Here is a 27,896-nt window from a genome sequence, read left to right as displayed (position 1 = left end):
CACAGTAAAACACACACATTTTATACATAAACACATAACCACATACACACAGACCTATATACAAAGTCCACATAAATGCCTCCATCTAGCTAGCCTTGCATATATAATATGCATATAATATAAATGTGACCACACAAACAGAAGGAATAGCAACATACACACATAGCCACACACAGCCATGTCCAAGTATTATCACAGGGACACAGCCTCACCCATGGTAGACATACACATACCCTGGAACAAAGACACTGGCAGGCCCGGCAGGGGTCTCTGCAGCTGCTGAGAAGGTCCCAGCATGAGCACAGGCATACGGACACTACAGACACAAAGGCATCTCTGGGGTGCACGGAGTCTGTGAGTTCCCTACTCCTGAGACCTGGAGGGCACGCCTTGCTCTGCTATCCAGCAGCAAGGGGAACCCTGTATGGCTACTGTAATGCAGGGGTGACTCCACTGGGGTGATAGAACAGGGGATGAAGGGCCTTCAAAATCCCTCTGGTCAGAGTTCTCAGTCATGTTCCTTCTCTTTGGGGTTTGGGTGTTCCTGCCCAATGCCAGTCTATACCCAACATAGAACAAACAAACGCACAACTCAAATCCAGGTGAAACAAGAAAGTAATTCCACTTTATTCTGGGTTCTGGAAGCTCCAATGAGTCCGCAAAAAGCTGGCAGCCCAGGAGGCTGGTGCAGATAACAGTCTCTGGCTCCTTCAGCCCTGGGAGCCAAAGGGCAGTGAAGAGGTTTAGGCTTGGGGTAGGAGAACTTAGGCCCCTGGTACTCCCAGCCTAAGCTGGGCAGGTTAAGGAAAAGGGAGCTGGAGAGTTTGCTCAGTTCCTTATCAAATGCACCACAGGAGGGCTGAGGGCTTGTGGTCACTCCTCACCCCTCTCAGGAGTGCTGAGCTCCCGAGTAGGCCCCAGAAGCTTGGCTTCAGGACTCAGTCGGGGTTCCCCCAAGGGCCCCTCGCCCTCCAGGTCCAGCTCCTCAAAAGATGAGCCACTGGCACCCGATTCACTGTAGCTGTGCTCGCTGCGGTTATCGCCATCATCCGAGCCACGGCTGCTTGCCCCAGGAGAAAGTGTGGTGGCTGAAGTTTCCCGACTGCCAGGGCGCACCTCCAGGCTTACAGAGCTTGTATCACTTGTGTCAGCTCCTGTGGTCAGGACAAGGGAGCACTGGTTACAACCCCCACATATTGTCAAAGGTCCTTCCTTCAGGGCCAGGGCGAGGGCTCTACCACCAGCTCAGGAACTGAGCACGCAGAATCCACTCATGAATAATACAGTTGCCCTGCCTCAGGAGGCCCATTCCAGCTGCCCTCTGCCCTCTGCCCTGATGGAGTCAAGGGAGTCTGAAGGGTGGAAGAGAGCAGAAGAGAGGAGCAGCTGCTGTGCACTTCTCTCCCTAGCCTAAATTAGCTCCCGTTCCCCGCACTTTCACGAAGCCACTGACCCCTACCCCCGCGTCCATTAAGGGCCACTCAGCCTGAGGGTGACGCGCTGAGGGTAGAACAAAGGAGACCCAAATAGTCTGTTCTACCCTTCATTTTCAGGCTCGTGAGTGGTCTGTCCAGGGACAGCTAGAGAACACTGCCTGTGAGGCAGGAGGGCTGAAGAAAGGGCCAAGAGAACTGTTCTCCAGTCCATGCCCCCACAAAAGCCTCCTTGAAGGAGCAGTGATCAGGACATCAGCTGGCTCCTTCCCCTAACCACACTGCATCCCCCATGAAGGAGGAGCTGAAGCAAGAGCAGGAAGAAATCCCGAGAAACACCTAGTCAAAAGGAAGGAGAGTGCTAGGATGAAGCATTTTAAAGATTTCCTCCTCACAGGCCTGAGAGAACCCAGGGGAATGCTCATCCACCCTGTCTCTACTCCAACCATTGATGCTTTTCGATCTGTCCCCTCTACTCCTTGTAATTCCTCCAAGTGGTCCTTTGTATACCCTGTCCAGGAGCAACCTCTCAGCCCATTTCTACAAACTAGAAGCACTGGATGCAGGTGGAAGGTAGGAAGGAGGAACAAACATCCCAGGCCTACTGTGTGCAAGACTCTAGATTGGGAAATGGTCAACACATCATCTGAAGTATAAGTAAAGAGATGCAGCTGTCAAATCTGTTAAACATCACAGAAGGGGAGGGTAGGCTAGCTCACCCAGTTCCTGTCTCCAAGGTAATAAGGTCTTGAGCCAGGAGCAGTTAGAGACTGCTTGGTACTTGCACTGGCCCAGAGCTATCCTAGAGCCTCAGGTGGGGCCTAGGGTAGTGAGGGTGAAGCAATATAATCCATTCTGTCTTCTGGGCCCTCCTAGCAAAGGTGAGATGAGCCCTAAAAACACAAGACTACTGGCCCTGGACGCTCCTTTTCTGAGGCCTTTGGTGTGGCTCCCACAGAAGCAGGCCAGAGGAGCGCTGAGTTATGGGTAATCCCACTGACCCTGGGGCAGGACTCCAGCTCTTCATCCACTCCCACTGTTATCAGTGTCCCAAGGACTGCAGGTCTGAAAGGCGTAACGGAGGGGTAGTTTCTCCCAGACCCCATTACTGTCAAGTTCTATCTACCTATCTACCTAAAGGCTCACCCAAGACCCTTGGGTGTAGGGACCATCCTCTTCCCTTCCCACCCCTCAGAGTGATCAGAGGACAGAGCCCAGGAGCGCTTCCTTCAGTCCAGATGAAGATGGCTGCTGGGGACAGAGGGACACTACTTATAGAAGAACTTTTCAAGGCAGAGCAGTGGTGCCCCACAGTCCTATAGAAGGAGGTCCCTTTGTTGAGCCTGTGCCCCTTGAAAGAGGACCCTAGGCAAAGCAAAGGAGCATCTGAATCCCCAGGGCTGTTAGGCAGGGGATGCGAAGCTACCACCTTTACCCAGTTCCTCCCTCTTCTCTGCCAACAGTCAATGCAAGGAGATCAAATATTCATCGCTTCTGTGGAGCTAAATAATACATCAATGTAATAACAGGCACAAGGCAGCTAATCACCCCTTTTCACCTCCCAGTCCAAGTCAGGGCCCCAGCAGGGAGGCAAGGAAGGACAGGCCAAGCCTTGGGTGGCGGGCACCCATCATGCATTGCTGTGTAAGTGGCATGCACCTGGAGAGTGGCTACCCTGGGAGTCAGGACAGCCTCTGTCAAAAGTGGGCAGATCCCACAGCACCCACAGTAGGGAGTAGGCGGGCAGATGGGTGGGGAGGACAGGCCAAGGACCTCAGGGGTGTGGGAGCTGTGGCTGCAGCCAGCTGTATGCAGTGAGTGCCAAGTCGTCCTTTAACACTCCTGGCAGGCAGTGTTTGGGAGGGAAGGGAACTGGGTGGGTGGGCCAAGGAGGCAGGAAGCAGAGGAAGGTTGTAGGAAGGTCAAGGCACTCCTCCTTCCGACTGGGGGTTGCCTGGGCTTGCTGACCTTGTGCCATGTCCAGTGCCCACAGTAGGGGCAGAAAGAGTATCTGCCGGGCACTACCAAGCAGAAGGGAGCAGTACCCCATGGAGGTAATTAAGTGGCAGATGAAGTTAACTATGTTGGACACAAGCCCCAAGGGAGAGGAGACTGCCTCCCAGTAGCCTCCCTACACCAGCCCCTGCCAACACATGTCTCTTTAGAGTGACCTTGGCTGTTGAAAACTGGATGGGCAAAAAGACTCCCAGAGAAGTAAAAAAGAGGGACAGTTCCTTTCCCTACAGCCCTGTTATCACCCCTAGAATTTCTGACTAACATAACACATAACAGAACAGTCAGAAGTTGGGGCCCCCAGGATTACCTGGCATGTTACCGGGGTTTCTTGCCCATGAGTGTCATACAAGATCACGGCAGGACGGTGGGAACAGGTAAATGGCTTGTGGGCTTGAGCCTAGGGCATTCTAGTTACCAGCATGGCCTGGGCTCTGGTGGCAGGGGCTCTAGAAGGTGTCCTATACTGGAGACTGGAGAACACCGTGGTTCCTTTCTTGCCTTCGGACTTAAGTTTAGCCCCACTTCCAGACAAGTCCCACCCAGATGACTTTCACTCATCTGCCTAGGACATTAAGAATTACTATTGCATCTGAAGTGAATTCAGCCAGTTACCTGAAGAACATGTGTGAATCCACATTTATGTGGCTGCACATGTCTGAGAACATGCAATTCTGCATATGAGTCCTGATGTAAGGTTATCACTTTCCCTCCTTTGCCAAGTAGTGTCTACCTAGAATGCCAGCTCCTTATACAGAGGAGCCTCAACTGTGTCCTGAGATGTGCAGAAAAGGACTCTGGGCAGGGGGCAGGGTCCCACCCCCACCCTTTTCTCCCACCTTTGGTACCTGTGCCATCCATTTGGGTGTCACTGGCCTCCAGAAGCCCTCGGCATTTCCGCTCTGTCTCCTTCACCTCTGGCACGTAGAAATCTCCTTGCCGTGCCAGGGGGCACATGAAATGGATCTGGTCCTGCTGGTAGATCTCCAGCCGAGGGTGAGCACACAGCTTCCGCTCCTACCAGTGTTGCAAAATGTCGTATAAGCACTACAGGGCCCTGACCAACTTGTCCCAAGGGAACTCTGGGAACTGTCTACAGTCTATTCCTTCTGGAGGAGCTAGTTGTGTTTTCTCTCCCAATCTCTTCCAGGCTTCAAACCCCCTACTGAAGGAGGAACACGAGGAGCACTCCAGGCATAGGACCCTACACTCCAGGAGCAGCGGTCTCATGACGAATCCTTAGATCAGCAATTTAAATCATATGCTAAAACATCCCAAGAGTCTGGCCCTGCTAATCCTATGTTTGTCTAGGACTAAATAGCTAGGACCATGGCTTTAGGCACTCAAGCCAAGATCTGATCTATCTGACTTTTTATCCTAGAACTTTGTGACCTGATCCCCCTTTCTCCCCTAGACAGTGCTGACTGACACAGAAATATCAGGTGAGGTCAATGCCCCTGAAGCTGGGGCCTCCAGCCCCTGTGTATAGACATATTACTACAAACTGCTTTTACCACATCTCCATGGCTAGGTCTGTCAAACTCTGAAACTATCAAATATGGCTCCTGTACTTCCTTACACCTCATCCTAGAGTTTCTGCTGAAGAAGAAGCAGAATCTGAGCTAGAGGGTAGGTAGGAAAGACATGAGGTGACACTGGATATTATTACCTAATGGGCTGAAGTACCAGCTTCTAGGGCCCCAGTTCTGACAGACACTCCACTCCCCTTTACCTAGACACAGATCGGTATTTCTTACCCTAGTGCATCAAAGCAGCAGACGTATGCCAGAGTTGCCCCGAGGCAGGCAGAAACCACCAGACTAGGGAGCAAGTGTCTCTCGATGTAGAATCTGCCCCCCCTTTCCTGTGATGGGGCACAATTACCCACCAAGACAACTGTGAGGCCCCTGCCCTGTCACTGCTCACCCGCCAACCTTCACAACATGGTTATTTATAGCACCTGCCAGGCTCTCACCGTGAGCTCTAAAATGAGCTTTCCACTTAACAGTAATGAGAGACTTATCGCCTGGTTCAGAGAAGCCACTCCAGGACTCCACCTGTCTGACTGCCTGTCCAACCCAAGGGTTGAGGAACCTCCTCCAACTAAAATGGGCCATGGAGGGGAAAACGAAGGATGAGAAGTCTGAAAGGAGGACCCAACCAGGACCTTCAGTGCCAGCTAGAGAGAGAGTATATCAAGGAGGCCAGGTGGAGACAGGTGCCCACCCTGCTGCCCAGCCTAAGTCAGTGGCAGCTCAGATCCAATCTCCACAAGTAATCCAGGCAAAGCCTTTCCTCCTGAGTATCCAGGCACTGAAACACAGGATGAGATACCCTAGCCCTGATGCTTCTAAGGTCAGTGAAACAGTCATCACTTTTACTAGTCTTGACTCCAGTCTTTCATGCCAGTCTCCAGGATCTCTTCCATATCCATTCTCAGGTCAAACCCTTTAACATTTTGTTTTGTTTTGATGGCTGCCTTTGTTTCTAAACATGCTTAACGAAGGCCTGGTTTTCAGGATAAGCCTGAGGACAATGTACTGTAAGGGAAGTAAAAGACCATACTGTCAAAAAGTAGGAGTTACTAGGCTTTGGGACTCTTCCAAAGTCAGCACCCAAGGACAGGTATCTGCTAAACCTGTGCTTCTTTCAACAAACTGCTAAAGCCATGGGGGCTCCCGGAAGAAGGTCCAGTTCCTCCCCGGTAGTAAAAAGTAGTCCCAAATACAGCCAGAGCATGACATTCACTGACATCATCAGACTCTGAGCATTTGAGAAGTCCAACTGCCAGTATCAGAAAGACCACAGCTATCTCAAGAGAAAAAGTAAAGTCTGTGTGCATCCAGAGATGCCAGAGACAAAGAGGCTCCTACCCTAGACTTGACCCTTAGCAAACTCATGCTACCTCCCAACCTTTCTTTCTGGGAGAGTATGACAGTAATAGGGAAGGGGGGTAGTGCTCCTTCCACCCTCTCTTCCAGGCTGGGCAGCAGGGTGGGCAGCACCAGACAGCCACCCTGTGCCACCTGTTCTGCCAGCCCCCTCATTGGCAGGCAGCTCTGTGGCTGCTCTGCGCATCTGCCTCCTCCGGAGAGCCCAGCTCTGAAGTTGCCTGGCTGTGGACAGCCTGTTACCATGGAAACTGCATCCTCCATCCTTGCCATCGCCTTCATCTCAAAGCCATCGGGAGAACAGAGAGAAAGAGGATGGAGAGCAGACTGTGGCCTGGCTACACTTCTCTGCCACCCCTACCTCTCTGCAGCCTCCTACTCAGGGAGCAGAACATTAACTGCTCAGGCCTGCTTCAGACTTGAATCCAGCAGTGGCCCAGCCCTTGCTACCTAACCCACTGTTCTCCCTACTGGAAGGAAGCATAAAGCTAATTAAAACTCCATAGCCTGCTCAACCCCAAATCATCATAACACATACTGGGTCCTGTCAAAATTCAGACTCAGGAGCAGAAAAGGGGCAAGAAGAAGGTAAAAGGGTAAAACTTCTACCTTAGACCTCAGGCAAAGAAGGGGCCTATAGCTGTCCCTGTTGTCCTTCATGGGAGACTACTTTCCCCTCTGTGCTCTGCTCACTAAGCAGGAATGAATCTAATGAAAACTTGGGATAAAAGAGCAAGGGGGCTGGGCAGTGGTGGCACACGCCTTTAATCACAGCACTAGGGAAGCAGAGGCAGGCAGATCTCCGTGAGTTTAAGGCCATCCTGGCCTACAAAGTGAGTTCCCGGATAGCTAGGGTTGTTAACAGAGAAACCCTGTCTTGAAGGGAAAATAAAACAAGGGGGGCAGAACCAGCATATGCTCTGTCCCTGAGTATTCAGGCAGAATAAGCCTTTTCCTTGCTAGACAGGTGCTGTCTCCAGGGAAAAAGAGGGTAGCCATGGGCTGACTTCTGGGTCCTCACTACACAGCAGGAGTTGCTGCCCAAACAGCATGCCGATGAACCAGGAAATATTGGAAAATCATTGGAGGAAGGTGAGGCCAGCTGCTTCTCCCTCAGCTAGCCCCAGGGAGCCCTTGGAGAGCAGACTGCCAATGGCCAAGGACACTAGGTCAATGCCACAAGAACCTATTATTGCTGAGAAAGGGAGCCTGGATAGGTTTGACATCCCAATCAGCTCTGGAATACCACAGTCTAAGTAACTAGGTAGAAGCAATGCAAAGACAAGAGAAATCTTTCCTGGTCATTAAGGCTACTGGTTATCTGACAAACTCCTACCCTAGAGCAGCTCATTCACATACACACAGACCATCAGGTCCTCTCGAAGGCCGAAGAGACGCAGACCTCCAGGCCCTCCAGAATCAGAAATAAGAAAGGGAGACTTCAGCATAACTCTCATTCTACCCTCCACTAACACGGACGACCTACCCTGAAGTACTGGGAGATAAAAAGACAGTTCACCACCTTATACAAAGTTACCATACTGAGGCACATATCTCAGCAACCTTGGAAACTTACTCTTCACCTCAGGCTAAGCCCATCTCTTACACTGGGGCAAGTGTCTGCCCATACTACCCAGGGCTCCCACAGGTGCTGGGCTGGTATAATGGACCAAGGTTTCTTTTCAGGATCCACAGGTAGATCTTTCTGAATCCAGGGGTAAGGGAGGTAAGACACAGGATCTGAGTATTTTGTGCTTTGCTCTGAGAATATCATCCTGTGTATTGTCTTCAGCAAGAAGTAAGGAAGGTCAAGGAACAGAAGCAGTCAGGCCAGGCTAGAAACTGAAGGGGATCCCACCTCCAGACTGCTGAGGGACTAGAATCTACTCAGAGGTAGGTGACAAATGCCCCAAATGGAGAAGCCATGGGTGCAGGTCAGGGACTGGGTCACACATCTCTGACCTAAGCTCCAGGTCCATAAAGAAATGAGTTCTGCCTGATGCATCCTTCTTACCTCTTGCTTCAATGGGCTTTTTTGATCACCCCTGCTGCCCAGCCTTACTCACTGCTCTGTACCAAGCTGGACAAACAGGCAGTCACAAAGCCAGCCAGCAGCTGCTACATCCCACCCGAGGTGGAAGCTTCTCCTCGCTGGGGAAATGATGCATGCTCATTTTTAATTACACAGACACCAATAGGCTCCCGCCTGCACACAGAGGTCCTCACAAGTGGGGATCAGACTCTGCAGGTCCCTCAGGCGGGTCTGCACTACATGTGCAAAGTGCTTGGGGGAGGCACAGCGGGGAGGCTGCAGCTAGAATACAGCACATTGTTATTATTCTGCCCAGGAACTTCCATCAGCTTCCCTCCCCCCCTCCACAGACCACCCTCACCCCATCTCCACCAGACTTCACAATAGCTTCTGGCCCAGAACTTAAACGTCTATCAGGTCCTGGGGAACCCCAATGCCAGCAGGGAAAGCCAACTGGAGGATTAGATTACTTCTTTCCTTCCTTTCCTGTCCTTCCTCACTCCACCCTAGCTCTGCCCAAAGTCTTAAAAAGTATAAGCAAAGACAGCCAAGGAAGGGAGAAAAACAAAAGTGTATGGACAGCCCCATACAGGTATCTAGAATCTTACCTAAGCTACTGAAAGTAAATGGTTTTTCTCTGGGTCTCAGTATCTCCAATTATAAAGTAGAAGAATAGATAATTTCAGGAGAAGTGAGGAACAAGGTGATGGAGGAGGGTCATCTTTCTATCTGTTGTTTCATTGGTTAAATAAAGAAACTGCCTTGGCCTTTAATAGAACATAAAGTTAGGTAGGCAGAGTAAACAGAACAGAATGCTGGGAGGAAGAAGCTGAGTCGAGGAGTCGCCATGATTCTCATTCCCGACACAGCCGCAGGTTAAGCCACTTCGTGGGCTACACAGATTATTAGAAATGGGTTAGGTCAATATGTTAGAGCTAGCCAATAAGAGGCTGGAACTAATGGGCCAGGCAGTGTTTAAAAGAATACAGTTTCCATGTAATTATTTCGGGTAAAGCTAGCAGGGTGGCGGGACACAGCCCAGCCCGCCAATCTTATTACAACAACAAGGGAGGGCGGGGGAGACACGGGACCACCACTACTTAAAGATAAGGCATTGCATATGTGGAAAACCACAAAAGAATGGATGATGGATCCTACCATAAACATCAGTAAACACAAAGATCACTAAAGGACTAAAGGATGGCCCACTTCTTTGTATACCAATCAACAAATTAGAAAAACACAACAGAAGCAAAAAATCAAGACCTTCTTAGAATTAGGTTTAGTCCAGGGTCAGCCTAGGAGCCACCTAAATAGCAGGGGATGATGACAGAGGAGCTACACAGGGCGGGCCAGACCCGGGTCGGAGCCTGGGGAAGACTGCAGAACGGGGAAGTGTAAAGGAGTGAGGTTGGGTGCTGTGCCTGGCACCCCAGCCTGCTGTGCCTACTGCCACTGTTGCCTGAAGACTTTTCATTTTCACCTCAGAGCCGGCAGCTCGCCACACAATTTACACTTCTGTTCATCTCCCTGGTGCTACCCAAGCCCTAGCTTCCTAGGTGGCTCATGGAGGGGGTGCTCAGCAACAGTCAGGAATCAGGATGTGCTGGGGACTAAGGAGCAGAGAAATTATGATTCCCTGGAAGCCTCGGGGTTCCAACCATGTCCAGCCTTTCCTTTCTCCAGGGCATAGACGGACAATGCGAAACCCTATTTCAGTCCTGTTCTAGACTTTCTGGGCCCTTATGGAAAGGGAGCAGAAGGCTAGGGAGCCTGAGTGAGTAGCCCTGGAAATGGGCATTCAGCTAGAGCTCTGGTGGATCAGCCATAGGATGCCATGACTCTATCTTCCAAATTGGATGTTCCTGATCATACCCCTCCTACCAGAGCGTCCTAAAAGATTCAGCCACTCTGCAGTGTCTATGTCGTCAAGGACCTTGAGCTCTGCCTGACTTACAAGCTGATAAAACGTTGCTGACTGATTATCCAGCAGCAGGGAGGCTGCTCAGGGCAGATGGAGTCATGAAGCCAAGTACCTGACAGCGAAAGTGGGATAGAGAAAAATTAGGAGAGAAAGTAGCCCTGAATTTCTCAGCTCCAACTGGCACTTTGACCCCTTCTCCACCTCTCAGGGAAGTCCTTCCTACCTGCTTTATTAGACATGTAGCCTCTTATCTAAGGGTGTCATCAAATGGCACACTGTTATATGAAAAAGTTCCCTTCTCAGAATCCTTTCTACTCCCTAGTACCAAATTCCAAGCTTTCTGGAGAAGAGCAACAGAATTCTTCCTTGGTAAGTCATCTGCCTAGGGAAGGTGTTCTCTGTTAATTGGTGATGGTCTAACCAAACAGCACCATTCAGACAGCCTCAGCTCCTAGGGTCCTACAGGGATGCCAAGCTACAATATTCAAGCTGGTATTTTGAGAGTGGTGGCTCCCATGCCAGCACAGGCTGGCTTTGTGCTTTCAGTCCTAGCAGAGGGAAAAGAAAAGGTGAATCCAGGAGCTTCAAGGAAAAAGGTCTAGTATATGGGTACCTGTACACCTCAATCTCCAGAAACAGTTCCATGAAGGATGCCTTTCGTTTGCATGTGAGAAGGTCTAGATGCCATCCACAGCTCCCTGGTATTTGCAGGACCCGGCCAGATCTTTTGGGCATAAACTGTGGTACTCCTCCTGGGCCCTCTAGTCTTGGCAGATCCTAATGTCTCTTCTGCACTTGCCTTCCCACCTAAATAATCCTTACCACCACCTCAAAGTGGCTGCTTGTGCCTTTCCCAGGAAGTCTAGCCCTCCACTTCCCACCCCCATACTCTCAGACATGGCTAAGCTCTCAACGAGGGTAATGGGAAAGGCTCTACAGTCTAGGGGCTTGCCACCTGATCCCATGTTCTGGGCTACTGCAAGTGCCTTCCTCTTCATGCTGGAGCAGGCCCATTAGCAGGCTGTAGTTCTGCCAGGGAACCTGGCTCTAGAGACCCTGTGAGAAAAGTCCATGGAGAAGCCTCAACCTCACTGAGGGTGAAGACTTCAGGCCCAATAAGGTGCCTGAGGCAGCTGTTTCCTGTGCTCAGAGCAGCTGCAAGGCCACCATTAATGATCGCCTGCTGGGAAAATGGGAAGACAGACCAGCAGCCTCAGGCTCCAACACTAACAACCTGTGCTGGAGACAGTGTCAAACTGGTGAATGTTACTGTCATCTCCGGCCCACTGTGGCACTGTTCCAAGTACAGCCCAAATCCACAAGTTTTCTGCCTCTTGGTTCCACCTCCACTCATGCCTAGATTCATCCACCACTTCCTCACTTGGCCTTAGGCTTTTGCCATCTATTTGGGCATACATGCTTTAAGACCCCTGTGATTATCTTCTAACTAATCCCCATGTGCAGAACAGTGCCATCCAAAGGAAGGTTCAGCAATTAATTGTTGAATAAGAGACTAAGCTGAGGTGTCAAGAGGGCCTCCACCTTACCCTTTGAATTTTGGTGCTAGCCTGTGTATGGTAAAGCACATGCTCCATGCTGAGCCCGATCATAGCTCAGCATTCCTTATTAAAATAAAGCTTGGAACCATATCATGTTGGCAGGGCCAAGATGGTAGCCAAAGAGTGAGAGATGACCAGATCTCAAATTTCCCATGGGGCTTTCTCATCTGGATCCCCATAGCCAGGGCCTAATAGACCTCTACTAGTCCCACCCTAACTCCTTCACGGATGATGAAACAGGCTAAGTGGACACAAATACAGGGTTCAGAACCTAGTGGGTAGAGTCAGTTTCTCAACAGGCTGCTCTAAGCTTCATGCAGCTCATCAGGCTGACTCACTCCACAGGCACTCTGCTGTGCCCTGCTCCTTAGATCCTAGCTGGTCAAACTATCACCCACCCACCACTTAAAGAGTTCAGTTACCTCCACTCCACAGACCTCCAACCTGAAGGTCCTCAAGCTTCCATTCAGCTCCAATTTCTAATTAGAGTGATGCTTCTTCAGAAACAAATGCCTCTTCTGAAAGCGACCTGATGTCCCTTCACTCTGCTTACACTGCAGTTACACAGCATCCACAAAATCCAGAATAATCATGCATCTAGCAGGAGTGGGGGGATCTTCTCAGGTTCATCTCAACTAGTACAAAAGTTTACAAACCAGTGGAGCCTCAGAAGTCCTCTTCCAGACAAAAGGTTAAGATATTAACTGAATTAAAAAAAACTTTAGGCATAGTGACTACAGTTAAGACAGGTCTAAGCTGCCAGCCACAGAGTACACCTCAGCATAGCTTTTAGTTCCCTCCCACTCTAAGCCCCTGTTAGATCAACCCCAGTCAATACAGCTATCCCAGGACTTGGCCTTTATGGTACCCCTTTTCTGGCAACTCCTCTTACAGCTCCCTTTCCAACACTATAGTGAAAGAACCACACCTGATTTCTGGGGCCTGCCTACTATCAATCATTGTGTGAACAAGACCCTGGGACAAGATGCTTAAGCAAAAAAAAAAAAAAAAAAAAACCCAAACCAAACCAAAACAAAAAACAAACAAACAAACAAACAAACAAAAAAACAAAGGCCCTGGAAATGCCTGGATATAAAAAAAACCCTAGAACAGGTGTTTATGGAAAAGATTCTGGATCTTGCTGAAGGTGAGTTAAGCATGGGGCAGGGCAGTCAGGCAGCTTGGTCAGTCTAATCCCCTCAAGGATCCTGATCAACTCTCCTGTCATGCTAGGGACCTTTCATACACAATACCACACAGGACCCTATTTTCACCATTCAGTCCTAAAGGCTACATGTACCCAAAGCCTTCCTTGGGCACTTCAAAAGACAGTTCTAACCTGAGGTGAATTTTGGTGTGTGGGGGTCTTTGTCCACTGCTCTAGGCTCTTATCTAGACCGATTATCTCTGCTGTAGTTTTGTAATTTTAAGGAAGTTCAGTTCCCTTCTGTAGCTGCAAGAAGCAGCCTCCAGTCTGGGACTTAAGGAGTGGTCTCCTCTGCCCATACACTTCAGTGAAGCACAATGGCCAGACTGGGATATCTTCTACATACAGAGACGATAACATGGTACCCAGGTAACCCTTACACAAACTGTTCCCAGAGTGTTCAGCCTGGAGAGTCCTAGCCGTATTTTTGAAGGCAGAAACTGCAGCATCTGGTTGGTGGTGGGGGCATATACCTTTATCCCTAGCACTTGGAAGGTGGAGACAGGCAGATTTCTGTGAGTTTGAGGTCAGCCTGGTTTGGTTTACAGAGTGAGTTCCAGGATAACCAGGTCTACACAGAAAAACCATGTATTACAAAAACAAGTACCAGGAGGTGATGGTGCACGCCTTTAATCCCAGTACTCAGGAGACAGAGACATGCAAATCTCTTGAGTGTGAAACCATTTTGGATACACGAGTTCCAGCACAGTTAGAACTTCACAGGGAAACCCTGTCTCGAAAAAGAACAACGCCCAAATAAATAAATAAATAAACAAATAAACAAATTCCAGCGTCTACAGCTCAGTCTGGCAGATTGCTAGGCTGAAATATGGTTGGCCAGGGAGCTGCCAAGCAGATCACAAAGACGGGTTACAGGTATCCCTTCCAGAAACCAAAGCCTGAAAAACATTTTTTTTTTTTTTGGCTCCTTGCAGTAACCTCTGGGTCCTTTGCTGTGCCATGAAACCAATGCCCCAGGGTTAGGCACATCTGCAATTGCCAGGCAGTAGCTGCTTTCCATCTCCCAACTCAAAGCTCTCTGAGACCCATACATCTCCTATTCCTCACCCACCCATATACACTCCACCTCAGCCTCTGGAGCAGCAGGTGAGACTGTCAAGTCAGTCCTCCCCTTTATCTGCCAGCAAAACCATCCCTCTTGAAAGAATGTGATAGCTGCTATTATTTCATCTGAAGAACATCCACAGCAATCCCAAATCCAGAGAGAAAATGAGAGAGTAAGAGAGAAGAAAGGAGAGAGGGAGGGGGGCTGTGTATGTACACAAAGTCAAAAAGCAGCCAGTTGTTGGGTTAGGAGAGTCACAAGTGCTGATCTCTCATTAGTAATCTCAGTGACTACAGGGCACTGAGGCAGGGGTGTGAGGCAGCCTGACTCTGTTCTGTCCCCTGTGCTGAGAGGCAGAAGCTACCTCCTGTAGATTGCAGTTATGGCCAACCAGTCTCTTCCTCATCTCCCCGTCAACTTAGTCTCCTAGGACCCAAAGCCTGGCTAAACACAGGACAGGTATGGCCCTCACCCTGTCCCAAACCCCTGGCTTTTTGTCCCTGCCACCACCCCAGGAAAACAGAGCCCAGAGAGCAGCTGACAGGAGGAAGGACTTTCATCAAAGAGATGATGTTGAAACCAGCCAACTTGTGAAGCAGTCAGGGGCAGGGAAATTTGGACAAAGGTATCTAAAAATAAACCCCTGAAGCCAGGAAAAAGCTTTGGTGGCTCAGTTGCTTGCCACTATACCACATGCCATACACCCAGTTCTGAGGTCTGGAACCCAAGAAATATCTTCCTGGGGATGCTCCTCCAGATTAGCCATCAAGACTGAAGATGACGGCATAGACAAAACAAGATGGAAAACACTGTACACCAGGCCCTCACTTGAGCGGCCTAGGACATTTATATCTTACTTCCTGCCATCATACCAGCCCACTTTCCCACCTCCTACCCCTGGGCCCAGGGAAGCACGACCTCTCTAGCAGTGCTCCCGGCTACCATCTCCCAGCTCCCAAGCCTCTGACCTACCACCACGACAGACATCACTGCCACCCAGCCATAACCACACCCCATGCAAATGTCAAACAGTTCCACTGTTAGCCCACAGAGCCAGTTTTACCCCAAACCAGGTCCTCTTTTAAAAGATTCCCACAGTTCAATGGAAAGCAACATCATGCTTCCAACTACCTTGAAACAGGACACAGCCTGTGCCATCCCACAGCATCCTTCCTAACAGCCAACCCAGCTTTAGTACAACAGCTACACCGCAAAACAGACCGCCAACCTCTGTGCTGGTTCTGCATCACTACAGTCACTGCCCAGTGACTTATGGTCTGGAAGAAAGGAAGGCTGGCATTAACCACCAAGCGAGAGGCAGCCTAACCTGTGGACATTTCCATTCAGATCCTGACTGCCTCCTGAGCACACTCCCCATCCCTAATCCAGCTCAGGATGGGGTAGCCCATCTTTAACAGATGACTCCAAGAGAACACTGTATTGATTGTTAGGTTTGTTCTGGGTTTTTTGCTTGTTTGGTTGATTTTTGGCACTTGATTGCCTTCAAACTTTCTATCACTGATACATACATAGACAGAGAGAAAGATATTTATAATTCTATGAGACAAGATCTCTTTATGTAACCCAGGCTGGACTCAAACTCTAGGTCCTTCTGCTTCAGCACCCCCAAGAAACTGGGATTCCAGGAGTGTTCCATCATACCCTCACTACGTTTAGATCAAACCAGGAATGATGGGGTAGAGCTGTCATCTGAGACCTTGAGAGGTAGCAGAAGGAGAACCAGGAGTTCAAGGTTACTCTCAGCTATACAGCAAGTTTGAAAACAGCCTAGCTGCATGATTCCCTGCCTCAGGAAAGAAAAGACAACCAAACAAAACTCTCCAAACAAGCCCTTTGCTGTTCTTTGTCCTCCCCTGATTAAACAGCCTTCCCTTCTTTGCAACAGCTCTCATGGACTCCACCTTGAAGTGACCTGCTATTTCTAACCACCCTACCCAAGAGGGTCCCCACTACTTCCTACCATGTATCCCATATTTACTGCCTTTCTTCATCACCTCATTGTATATGCCTCTTTCATGCACTAGGTTCCACACTGTGTCCTGAAGAGCACTCAGTATGGACTCTATAAACACAAGCCAAACGAATGAATAAACAGTCACTTCCAAGCCCAAGATGTAGTCTTTCCCTTAGCTTTCAAGTCTGTAACACATCAAAGAAGGGTGCAGACAGGTCAGATTTTTAAGGCTTCTGTAGACAGAACCCTCTGTCTAATCTCTTGGTGGCTGACTCTCTTCCCCCAAACAGGCTGTGTTGCCAGTATTACTTCCTTCCAGGTCAGAAATGAAGGAGGCAGAGCCTGCCACTGCTGTTCAAGTCCTTGGGGGGAATGGGGGTGGGAGCAAAAGTAGCATCGAAGCCAGGGTGACACATGGCCAATGAGAGCTTCTCAGGCCTCAAGCAGGGTAGCGACAGGGTGAGCACAGAGACAAAGCCAATCTGACCACATCAGGTTTCTGAACAAGCTCTTGGAGATGGTCTGACCCTAAGACCTTAAACATCTGAAAGAGAAGCCAGGAGTCTCTGCCAACATAAGTGCATGAGGGTCTCAGAGAGCTATTCTCTCCAAACTACTTATTCCTCATATCCTGGACCACCTTCTCGGTTACCACCCAAGGGATCTGAGTGACCACCTTCCATGTGCTATACCCATGTCTCACCTTGATGTAGGTATCCAAAGCAGGATGGACTCGGCGGGCAGCCAGCCAGATGGATAGGGGAGTGGTGTAAGGGAAAGTGGCTGTCACTACATGGCTGGGTGCTGGAAAGGAGAATATCTTGAAGCCAAATTTCTGATAGAGGTGGATGAGCTCAGGTGAGGGTGACTCCTCTCCCTCACTCAGGATGCTGCCCACTGCACATCGGCACTTCTCTTGAGGCACCTGTAGAGGCAGAGCATGGGGTCAGTGTCACATAAAAGGAGGCCTTCAGACCTCAGGCCCTCTGCTTCTGGGCTAACTTGGCCCTGGAGGAACCACCTGCTCCGGCAAGCTACAGAGCCCTAGATACAAGGATGGAGTTACCTACCAAAACCAGCTATGGCTCATGTCTATGCAGCCTGCCGCAGGACTCTCACCCATTCCTTCAGCAATTAGGCTAAGCTACATACATGACTCAGGAATTATGGTGAGAAAAAAAAGAAAGGAAGAAAAAGAAGAAGACCTGATCTCTACCCTCCAGAAGCCTTGGGGAGGAAGAACAAAAAGATGTCTGAGCTACCCCCACCCTCTGCCTCCAATCTCCTGATGTTACCTTCTATGGGCCCCAGTTCAGAGGGTCTCCAGCAAGACTGCAAATAGCCCATCTGAGGGTCTGGATCTTGCACAGTTCAATTAGTTTATTCCCCTCCTATTTCCCAGAGGAGCAAGAGCTTCGCTAACAGAGAAATCATGGTAAGTCAGCCAACAGAAGTGAGGAGTGAGAGCAAAGAAAAAAAGCCTACGGTGGCTGTCTTTCCTGGTTACTCCATGAAAACAAGTATGCGTGAATGTGCACAGTGGAACACACAGGACAGAGGCCTGGGCAGGGATTTAGCATTTGCTGTGGAGGGTCAGGATATGAGTAAAAGTTTAAGAGGACTCTATCACAAGTAGGGATAGCCATCATCCCAATAGCCTCTATATCTTTTCCATCTAAAACCCGCCAATTTCCAAATTCCTTCCTGTTTATACTCCCTATGTCTCTCAGTACCTAACATATGTACTTTCTATTCTACTCCCCTCCCCTCCCTTCCCCTCCCCTCCCTCCCTCCCTCCCTCTCTCATGATCCTTTCTCCTCTGGCTCCCATCAGCCAGAGGCAATGAGTTTTGAGTTCCCAACTCTTCCTAGGCTTGACCCAAGGCCTACAGGGCAGTGCTCACTTCTGGCAGCAGGTGGCACTAGTCTGTCCAACCTTCTGTTTCTCGTGTCATTTTCCTGCCAGCTATGTACCAGCCCTTGGACTAGGCCCCCAGGGAAAGGTGTTCCTAAATCCAGGACAGTTAGCACACATTTTGACTCTGATCTTAAGGCACCATTCAATTCTTTCCTTCCACAGCCTGTTGACCTCTCCCCACACTTAAACAGGACACTCCACCATCTCTACTTTCCTAGCCTACTTTCTCAGCCCGGGAAGTTATTACACATCTGCTTCTACCATCCCTACCACCCTGTTTTGGCCTTTTAACACCTGTCACCATTCCCTGAGGGCTTTCTTAGCCCTGATCCACTTCCTCTACTCTGGCAACCTACCCTTGCCTTAGAGTCACACTTTTCTACTCTAGTCTCTGACCTCTGAGCAGACTCTAGGGAGTTAGCCAACTCTCAATGTTCTGACCTTGTTGCTTTCTTGAACCCAATGACAGCAAGCATAACTTAGGAGTTTTAGGGACAGGCAATATAATGCAGTGTTCATAACCATGGCTAGAGGAAGGCTGGCCAGGGAGTGAAACATGAATCATGATTCTAACCAACTCCCTTTGCTTCTCAGAGCACCAATTCCTTGATATTTCCTTACATACCTTTCATATAAAAGAGATAATTCACAAAGGCTTGGCACTAATTGTAGTAATAGGAGCGGCGGGGCTGCATCCCCGGCACCCTGGCCGCCTGGCTAGCTTATGCCCTGAAATAACAACACACAAACTGTATTCTTTCAAACACTGCTTGGCCCATTAACTCTAGCCCTTACAGGCTAATTCTGATATCCTGATCAACCCATCTCTAATAAACTGTGTAGTATCGGTCTTACCGGGAAAGATTCAGCATGTCTGACCTGGCGGCTTGCTTCATCGCGTGCGTCTGCCCGGGAGAGGGGAGCATTACTACAGAATGGTGCCCAGACGTGTGGACAACTGAATCCACTGAAAGCCTGAGAAATCTTGGGAAAGAGTAAAGCATGTTTTCTTGGTAGCAACAATTTCTTGGGTCTGCTCTGCTTGCAAGCAAGCGCTCTCATCTAAGAGAGGCTTCCTGACTCAGCTTCAGCTGCAAAACCCTGCAGCTCTTAAGAGGTCCTGCCACGAAACATTTAAATGGTGTTGATAAAAGCCGACTGAATGCTTGTTTGTTTTCAGCAGTAGCAGGAAAAAATCTGTGTTGTTTTAAAATGCCGGCTTTCTGGGCCGTCCTGCCAGGGCAAACTCTGACTGTTTGAGGCAGGAGGGCCAGCTACAGAGAGAGGACTTGAGTGTTGTCTGTTGCAGCTTGTTTGATGGCAAGGACCTTGAAACACTGTAGACTTGTGGCACTGAATGCGGCTCTGGCCGGTACCTCAGCAACAAGGTTGGAATGGCAGAAAGCTAAGGAATGGGCTACATCTAGCCGGCAAAGCCACGGCTTTAGTCCATGTGGTCAGAAAAACAGAGAGAGATACAGTAAAGAGATCGTCAAAGACAAAGAAAATTTTTAAATGATTTACAGTGTTAAAAATATATGCAGACTAAAAGTTAAAGTTCTTAAAGTAAAAAACAAAAATAAGGAAGAAAGAGAGTAGTTGGGTGTGGTAGTACATACCTTTAATCCCAACACTTGGGAGGCAGAGGGAGATTGACCTCTGTGACTTCAAGGTGTGGTAGCACACGCCTTTAATCCCAATGCCTGGGAGGCAGAGACAGGCTGATCTGAGAGTTCAAGGACAGCTTGATCTACAGAGTTATTCCAGGACAAAGATATACAGAGAAGGCGTCTCAAAAAATAATAGTAAAAATAAATGAAATAGAGTTAAAATAAAGCTGCACAAAGATGGAAAATACACAGAGAATATTGATACTGTATGCTATTATGCTCTTTTTGAATTGTTTGAATGCTGAGGAAAGAGCAACAGCTGCTAAAAGATATTTGTTTATAAATGCTGCTGAACTAATCCAACATAGATATTTTGAAAATGCCTTGACTTCGAAATTTGGATCTTAAGGACATGATGCTTTGGAAAGGAGTTTCTTATTTTGTTTTCACAGAGGGTGAGAGTCTGTGGATTGTTTCTATTCCAATATGGTATGATGGACCACACCCTCCTGAAGGGTTGCTGTGAACACCTTCAGAAAATTGCTTCGCTCAACTGCCAACTGAGATGAAACTAGCACACAGGTTATACCATGAAAGACCTAATTAACAACGCCCCCATTCAGCAGGAAGCAGTTTGGAGAGAAAAAACTGCGCCCATGCTCCCAAATATGGTTTATAAATGTTCTTTTACATTTAAAGGGGGATATGATATAGGTATGAATAATTTGCATTGATATGGATTTTGCTTTAGTGATATAAATTTAAGGTCAATTTTGTTATATGTATTTCTGCTCTTGATTAAGGTATTGTGATTGTGTAGTGTATGTAAAAATGTAATGTATACAGGTTAATAGATAATCATAATAGTCAAGTTTGTAGTCATGTTAGTTAAGATTTTCTAGATGTACATAGATATATTTTAGATAGGCAGTCTATATATCTTTCAAAGATTATAGAATATGGCATTTTAAATGTTTTAATAACTTAGGGCTTTTCATGACAATGAGACACTCTGCTCCTGGCAGCACCAATCTACTTCAAGAGGAAGATGGGCATCGAAGAGGATCCTTATGGAATTTGATAGCCATTTGGGCAAGAAACTGCTCTTGCCTGGACTGATGCATAAACTGGATACAAAGAACCCACAGAGAGGACTGCTGAACTTGCCTAAAGGTGAGATGGTCTTTCGGGGTTCCTGCTTCATAAAAGAGTCTGCGAGACATTCTTCAGGACAAGCAGATAGTGACTGCCTTTGAAATTTCCTGCTTCATGGAAATGTCTGCTGGAAACTATGGGCCTGGAGACCGAAGATAGATGCCCCAACGGTACAGAGAAACTTTGGGTGACTGTCCAGGCAGCGAGATGTCTCTGTCATTTCTAGAGTTTTGGATTTCTTGTTTGCTTAGGTAATATTGTATCTTTTTGGAGTCTTTGACGGAGTTGAAGAATAGTTAGTTATAGTTTTCCTTAGTTATGATAGAGTATTGTAATTTTTACTTGATAACTGTTTTGTTATATGTAATTTTGCTATGTTAAGTTAAAGCCTTCCTTTTTTTTGTTTAAACAGAAAAAGGGGAAATGATGGAGGAAGGTCATTGGTTAAAAAATAAAGAAACTGCTTGGCTGGCCCTCATAGGTTAAAACATAGGTGGGAGGAGTAAACGTAACAGAATGCTGGGAGGAAGAGGAAGTGAGCTCAGAGACGCCATAGCTCTGCTCTCTGAGGCAGACACGATCAAGCTCCGGCCAGGATGGACATAGGCTAGAATCTTCCCGGTAAGCGTACCTTGGTGCTACACACTTTATTAGAGATGGGCTAGTCCAGGTGCGAGAGTTAGTCGAGAAGAGGCTAGATATAATGGGCCAAGCAGTGTTTAAAAGAATACAATTTGTGTGTTGTTATTTCTGGTGTAAAGCTAGCCGTGCGGGAGCCAGGCTGTGGGAAGAGGCCTGCAGCTCCTACTACATACAACTAATGAAAGATCCCATAACTATTTTGGTTATTCATACCAATAACAGTCCCTGGGTCTAGAATGCCCATCAAACCTAACCTTTGAATATAGTCCTTCCCTATTCATCCTTCAGATTCAATGCCCCTTGGTAAACATTTCAGGATGGCTTTGTAACACTTCTCCTCTCCCTAGAACTTATCCTTCTCAAGACTATTTATCTTTAAGCCCCTCCCATTCCTTTCAAACATGATGCTGCTGCAGTACCATGTCTTCTCTCTAGATGGTGCACCTGTATTACTTATACATAAGTGTTGCTATGGTCAAACAGGCAGGAGGCTCCCACAGGCCTGGACTAACGACAGGTCAAGGGACAGGGAAGACACCTTACCCAATGTAAGCTATGCTAAATGGGAGGGGAATAGAGAAAAGAGAAAAAACTGTTAACATAAGTTAGAGGGAGAAATGGGTGGATGGTCACTAGTCACTTGACTGCTCACTCCTCTTTATCCCTTGTCTGCCTTAACTTGGATCTCAAGGTCTTTCCTGAGATCACTTCAGCAGTCTCCATGTAACTACAAATAAAACACTCTTGATGCCAAGATACTTGAACACATGATTAGAACCTCTCAAGGGCTCCCAGTTCACATCTATGGCAAAACTAAACTTCCAAGCCAAACAGGTCAGGCATGACGCTGAATTCACCTCAGGACCAGGAATCAGCAGGGCAGGCAGCCACTGGGTACGTGGCAGAGGGAGGGGCAGAACCCGACTCTGGCCCAGCCCGCCTTGCCAGCCTCCTCTCCTACCACACCCCCACATACACCCACATGTAGCTATTTGTAGCCAAACATGCCACGTCTTCCCATGCTGCCTCCCTTTGCGTAAGCTACTTCCTCTGCCTAAAATGTTCCTCTTCAACCTATTTGAGTTTTCTTTCTGGAAAACTTCAGTTCATCCTGCAAGACTCAGCTCAACTCCTCTTCTCAAAGCCTTCTGCTATTCTCCTGGGAGCTGCCCTTCCTCTCTGACCCCAAACATACACAAATGAAACAAGTCTTCTTCTGCACTATAATGAAGCCTTCTCGTTTTTCTCAACACTCCAGCCTCAAGGCAGAAAAGTCTAGGATCCTGCACAGAAAATTCCTTTGGTATGTTTGACAGTGGTGCAAGTATGCACACAGCTCCTCACATACAAACCTACACCACAATCAAATCATCTGAAGAAAGGGAAGTGCTCCTCTCTAATGTAACAGAGTAGTGTTGAACAAAAGGGCTCTCCTCTCTCTGACTAGGTTTGTCTGTATCCCCAACTCCACAAGTAAGGTCATTCATTGTTTGCCCCTTCCCTATCCTGGCCAGAGCTTAGAAGACAGCCTAAGAGGTCCCACAGTAATCCTACCACCTGCAGCAGAACCAGGTCACCAGCAAGGAGATGGGACAGCTATGAAGATAAGCCAGGAAGTGACAAAACTGGTCCAATAGCAGTGAACTAGCCCCATGAGAATTTGTCTACTCCTTCTACTCATATCAAATTTGTTTGGTATAACCTGAACAAGAGTAGGACCAGAACTGCACCAAACTGGAACCATACTAGGGAGAGAGGACACAGGTAGAACCATCACCACTGAAGAAAGAAACGCCCACCCAGGGTCTACCATCAAAACCAAGGCTATCATGCCAGTCACCTTTAATCTCAGCTCTTGGGAGGCAGAGGCAGGTAGATCTCTGTGAGTTTGAGGCCAGCCTGATTTACAAAATGAATTCTAGGACAGCTAGGGCTGTTACATGGAGAAACAGTCTCGAAAAACAAAAACAAGAGAGGGAAGGAAGGAGAGAGACAGAGACAGACTACCAAGGAAGAGACGGGGCATGCCAGACTTCAGCACATCTCTTTCAAAGTATACAGCTTCCTCAGTCCCAGTACTATGAGAAGAAGGCAATTGCTTGGAACCTGAAGATTTCAGATACGAGTCCATTTTAATTCTAGCCCACTGCCCCTACCAGAGAGCTTTCTGGCAACCATTAGACCGCAGTGAAAAGTCATCTCAAGGGTACTGGCTGGCTGAGATCTCAAAAGTGTAGGAATAGAACATGATTGGTATCTTTCAGGATTCAGAAAAAGAAATTATGTCATCTGACACACTGGGTTCAGTGGAAATGGCCAACCTCAAGCCCACCAGCCATTCAGCCAACAGGGGTAGGTATATCATCTGCCAGTCCAAGCTCAGAGGACTGCCCTGATCCCTTTCTTGACAGCTCTCAATAAGAGCCACCAAGGCAATGGAAGACGTAGAGACAGAGCCTTGTGCATGCACTGGTACTCTCAGGGTTAAAATGTAGTGGTATCTGCCAATTACAGATGTATACTGGACCTCCTTTACTCAGATCTGGTATACAGTCAACACACCAAGACATGTGTTCTAGAAACCTGGGGTAGCCACCAGGTGGAATATGGGCTGATGCCAACAACTAGGCCAGGGGACAGGACTCATACTTTAGGCTCAAAAGGAAGGAAGTAGTCAACTCTAAAAGAGGTTCTGGGGCTTTCTGACCTTAGGAACTGTCTCTCCTACTCCCAGAAGCATGTCCTACTGATTGTGGGCACCTGACAAGGCCTCACCACGCTGCTGTCCACAGGTAAGCTCATCAAATCCAAACAGCCTTGTGTGGTCAGTTGGTACTGTTCTCAACCTTGTTCCTATAGCCCAGGATACCAAGTTACACAGCAAATGTCATACAGCAAGGCAGTGTTGGGGTCAGGGTTCAAACCTAAGCAGACAAGCTCTGGAATTGCAACATGCAACCCAGTCACCTGGAATTTGAGAATTCAGTTCTAGCTAGGGAGACACAACAGCCTTTCCCTGAAATGTCTCTCCTCAGACTCAGGGCACCTGGTGCAGATGCTCCTGAAGGTAGAGAAGTCCAATGGTACAAGGCTCTCACAGCCAGAGCTGGTGCCAAATGTGCTATGTGCTATTAGGAGCCAGGCATTGGGCCTTTGCCTCATCAATTTGATGCGACAAAAATAAAACCTGGGATGGGGAAGATGTATTTAGCATGAACAAGGCCCTGGGTTCAATATTCAGCACCCGAGGCAGAAGGGATCCTTTCATCTCATTTGATAGATGAGACAGACTCACTGAGAGGCCAAATGACTCACCAGAGTCACACACTAGGAAGCAGCCAGAGCCTTGATTCAGACACAGAAGGACACATCCAGAGTCTTCTCCTCTCACTTTACCTCCCAAGAGCAGCAAGGTTGCTCACTTTGTGAGACCTCTCCCACACTTAACATATTACAGAGCAATAGTCTGGCTCCATCTGGCAGAAAACATCCACAGGTTAGTTGGAGCAAAGAAAGCATGGGTCTCAACCCTTATTTCCACCACCCTACAGAAGAAGTCAGCTCTGAGAAACTTTATCTCCTTATCCCTTCCCAGGCTCCATCTGACCTACATGTCTTAAGGTAGCCCCAAACCCTTCTGAACAGTGAGGAGGGTGGTACAGATCCAAGTCAGAACTCTGAAACTTGGTTGTTCTAGGCCTTGATTCCCAGTAGACTAATGGAAAGAAAGGGGCATAGTATTCTTTAAGCCCAGAATGCCACCAATTCCTCCATTATTCCATGCCTGGGAAAAGCATGGCGCTTGGTGATGGATGTGAACAGCAGATCCCATCTGCCCAGGCCAGGTAAACGTAACTAGCTACCACACCCTCTTGCCTCACCTAGGCTACCACAATGGTAGACAGGCAGGTTGCATAAGCCCCAAACAGCAGAGGAGTAGATGTGGAAGGTATGACAGGAGGTGGCAGATAGAGCAGACCTACAGGAATGGTGACAGCACCTAGCCACAAGGGCCTATTTGTGGGCCAGTGTGGTTAGGACCAAGTGAGGCATGTAGGGTCCTCTCAGTTCTTCATTTCCTTCCAACACAGAAGGGCCCCAGAGGATTTTTAACGCTAGCAGAGCAGGCTAAAGACAATTTTCAACTTTCCAGTACCCACCTTAGAAAGGGGCTGAGAGCGGAACCCTGCTCACCCTCAGCAAAGGCAGTGTGAAGTGAACTATTAGATAAGGAAGTAGTGCAGGTCTGGGACGGTGGCCTCTGGAACTCACTCCTACTCACCAGACACCTTCAAGAGGAAATGGCCTGTACTCCATGAATGCTGGCCGTTGATGAGAACAACACCTGTGATCCATATCAGGTACTGTCCACTCTCTGACACATGGTGCCTCCTGCACCCCTTTGCCCTCAACTACATCAAGGCTTTTAGGGTCAGGGAATGGAATCCTTCCTCCTGACTCACAGGAACCATCTGCTCAGACCTCATACTTTCCTCCTATCCAAGACTCTAGGACTCCAGACATAAGCAGTAAATGATATGAAAGAATTTACAGCAACTGCTACTGTCTTGCCTTGGAGGTGTCTCTTCTTTGCCACTTTCTAGACCCATACTGAAAAGGTGGAGTTTCCCTAAGCCTTTCTCAGGAATCGTCTTTTCTCTTGCACAGCTTGAGATAGGAATGGTCATGTCTAGGGAGCTGTTGGTTCATACCTCAGCAGGGTGAGTGATCTCTCTGACCTGGCTACTCACTGCTTTTCTCAGGGCCTGGAAGAACATCACTTCCTGCCACAATCACAGAGAAGCCCATCTGGCTCCTGCTGTACTGTGTTGGGAGACTGGAGGTGGTATGTCCAATAGCTGGCCACTACTAGCGAAGGCGACTAGGAAGTAGCAAACAAGAATTTTCAGTTTTTCTAAGGAGCAAAACAGGATCTCATCTCCAGCATCTCCAGATTCCTAAATCTTCACCCCAAATGATGCTGTACCCTAAGTACTCAACAAACTATACCTCATGGTCTCCATGGTACCCCATGGAGCACAGGCCTGGTACTGAGCCAGGACTCAACTATGTACTGACGAAAACAAAAAAAGATTAGTACCCCATTCAGGCTATCTTCATCCCAGTCTCCTCCCCCACCATACCACCGCACACCTATTATACCTGTTACAGCACCAGAATGTACACCAGATGGTTTGACAGATGGCTGTGAACCCCTGAATCCTGGGAGTTCATGATTCCCTAGCCCTTTTACAATCACCACTGGACAATGTCTAGCTCAGGAACACAGAGAGCCTCAAGTGTCCCTGTGCTACCCCAAGTGCACGCCAAGATATAATCCTGCTATCATAAGTATCTTTCCAGGGAGTTGGAGAGATGTCTCAGAGGTTAAGAGCACTGTTTCCAAGTTAGGCAGGTGCAGAATCAAAGTGGTCGCTTTAACCTCTTCACTTATCTTCTAGGCTGACCGGACACCCACTGCCAGGTCAATCTCACTTCCCACCCGTTCTTGTTAAACATCTGTGGAGAGCTATGTGCTGGGATGACTGCCTCACTTTACCACTGACATGAATCCTGTCAGTCTCTCTATGAAGCAAGTATTTTATTAGGATGTTGCAGAGGAGGAAACATTAGTTCATAAAAGTTGTGATATGTCTAAGATTGCACATTAAAAAGTAATATGATATGATCAGATTCCAAACTGCCAGTTCTAAGGCTGTACGCTCAGGGCGCAACTTCCTTGTACCTGCATCCAAGGCAGACGGTGTTCAGTCAGCACTGGAGCCCCAGGGCCCATCTATTCCTGAAGAGAGTCACATGACAGTTGACTGGAAGAAGTGGCCAATGCCAGTAGAGAAGTACATTTTAACAGGGTTCTTCTAAGACTATACTTTCAGGGATCATTTCTATAGTTCACAATAGAGTTCTTCTGTCTCATTTCCCTGGCTGTGACTCCAGTTATGACCCGTTACCTTGATCGGTTCTGACCCTGGATTGAACACCGTCAACATAAAAGGGTTATGTGCTTCCAATTGTACTTGGGCCTCAGTGCTTCTGAATCCAGGTAATGCCATTTCCAGCCATGTGAGTGCAAAGCCTCAGACAATGTTCACTCATCCCTCAAGCAGCCTGTGCCACCTCTCACCTGACCCAGCCAACCTTCTCAATGGCCTCTATGCCTCATCTTCTTCCCTCCTCCACTTGTCCTTCAGTCAGCTTCCTAACACAAAGGTGGGAAATGATGTCACACCTCCTCCACTAGCCTGAGGAATCTTCTCATCCCCCCTTCTCTCTTTCTCTACCCACCCCATACCCAAAAGATCACATTTCCTATTCACCCCAAGACTCCAGGCCTTTGTTCTCATGTTTCTTATAGTTTCTTAATTCAGTCAGACAGAGAGAGGGATCAGCACATCCTTGTTTCACCAAGGGTCCCACTGAAGCCTCTCTTTAGGCAGAGTGTAGGGCTTG

General features: G+C 48.2%; 1 protein-coding gene across 8 annotated transcripts in view; it reads right to left on the bottom strand.

Moving 5' to 3' along the window:
• Nucleotides 1-597: 597 nt before the first annotated feature.
• Nucleotides 598-27,896, bottom strand: part of Tex264 (testis expressed 264, ER-phagy receptor) — a 31,685-nt gene continuing 4,386 nt past the window's right edge. For 4 of the 8 annotated variants that reach the window (XM_075964748.1, XM_075964751.1, XM_075964750.1 and 1 more), the window contains exons 4-6: nucleotides 16,804-17,025; nucleotides 4,286-4,463; nucleotides 598-1,154 (exon numbers count right to left, since the gene is read on the bottom strand). In XM_075964748.1, coding sequence (XP_075820863.1) covers nucleotides 874-1,154; nucleotides 4,286-4,463; nucleotides 16,804-17,025 — 681 coding nt within the window. In that variant the 3' untranslated portion in view covers nucleotides 598-873. The remainder of the gene's footprint in view (nucleotides 1,155-4,285; nucleotides 4,464-16,803; nucleotides 17,026-27,896) is intronic. The other 4 variants (XM_075964753.1, XM_075964756.1, XM_075964755.1 and 1 more) reach the window with 1 other exon arrangement.

This window comes from Microtus pennsylvanicus, chromosome 3 (assembly GCF_037038515.1).
Source record: "Microtus pennsylvanicus isolate mMicPen1 chromosome 3, mMicPen1.hap1, whole genome shotgun sequence".
Taxonomy (NCBI): Eukaryota; Metazoa; Chordata; class Mammalia; order Rodentia; family Cricetidae; genus Microtus; species Microtus pennsylvanicus.
The sequence above is the reverse complement of the archived record's forward strand: the minus strand, read 5'-3'. Positions and strand labels throughout refer to the sequence as shown.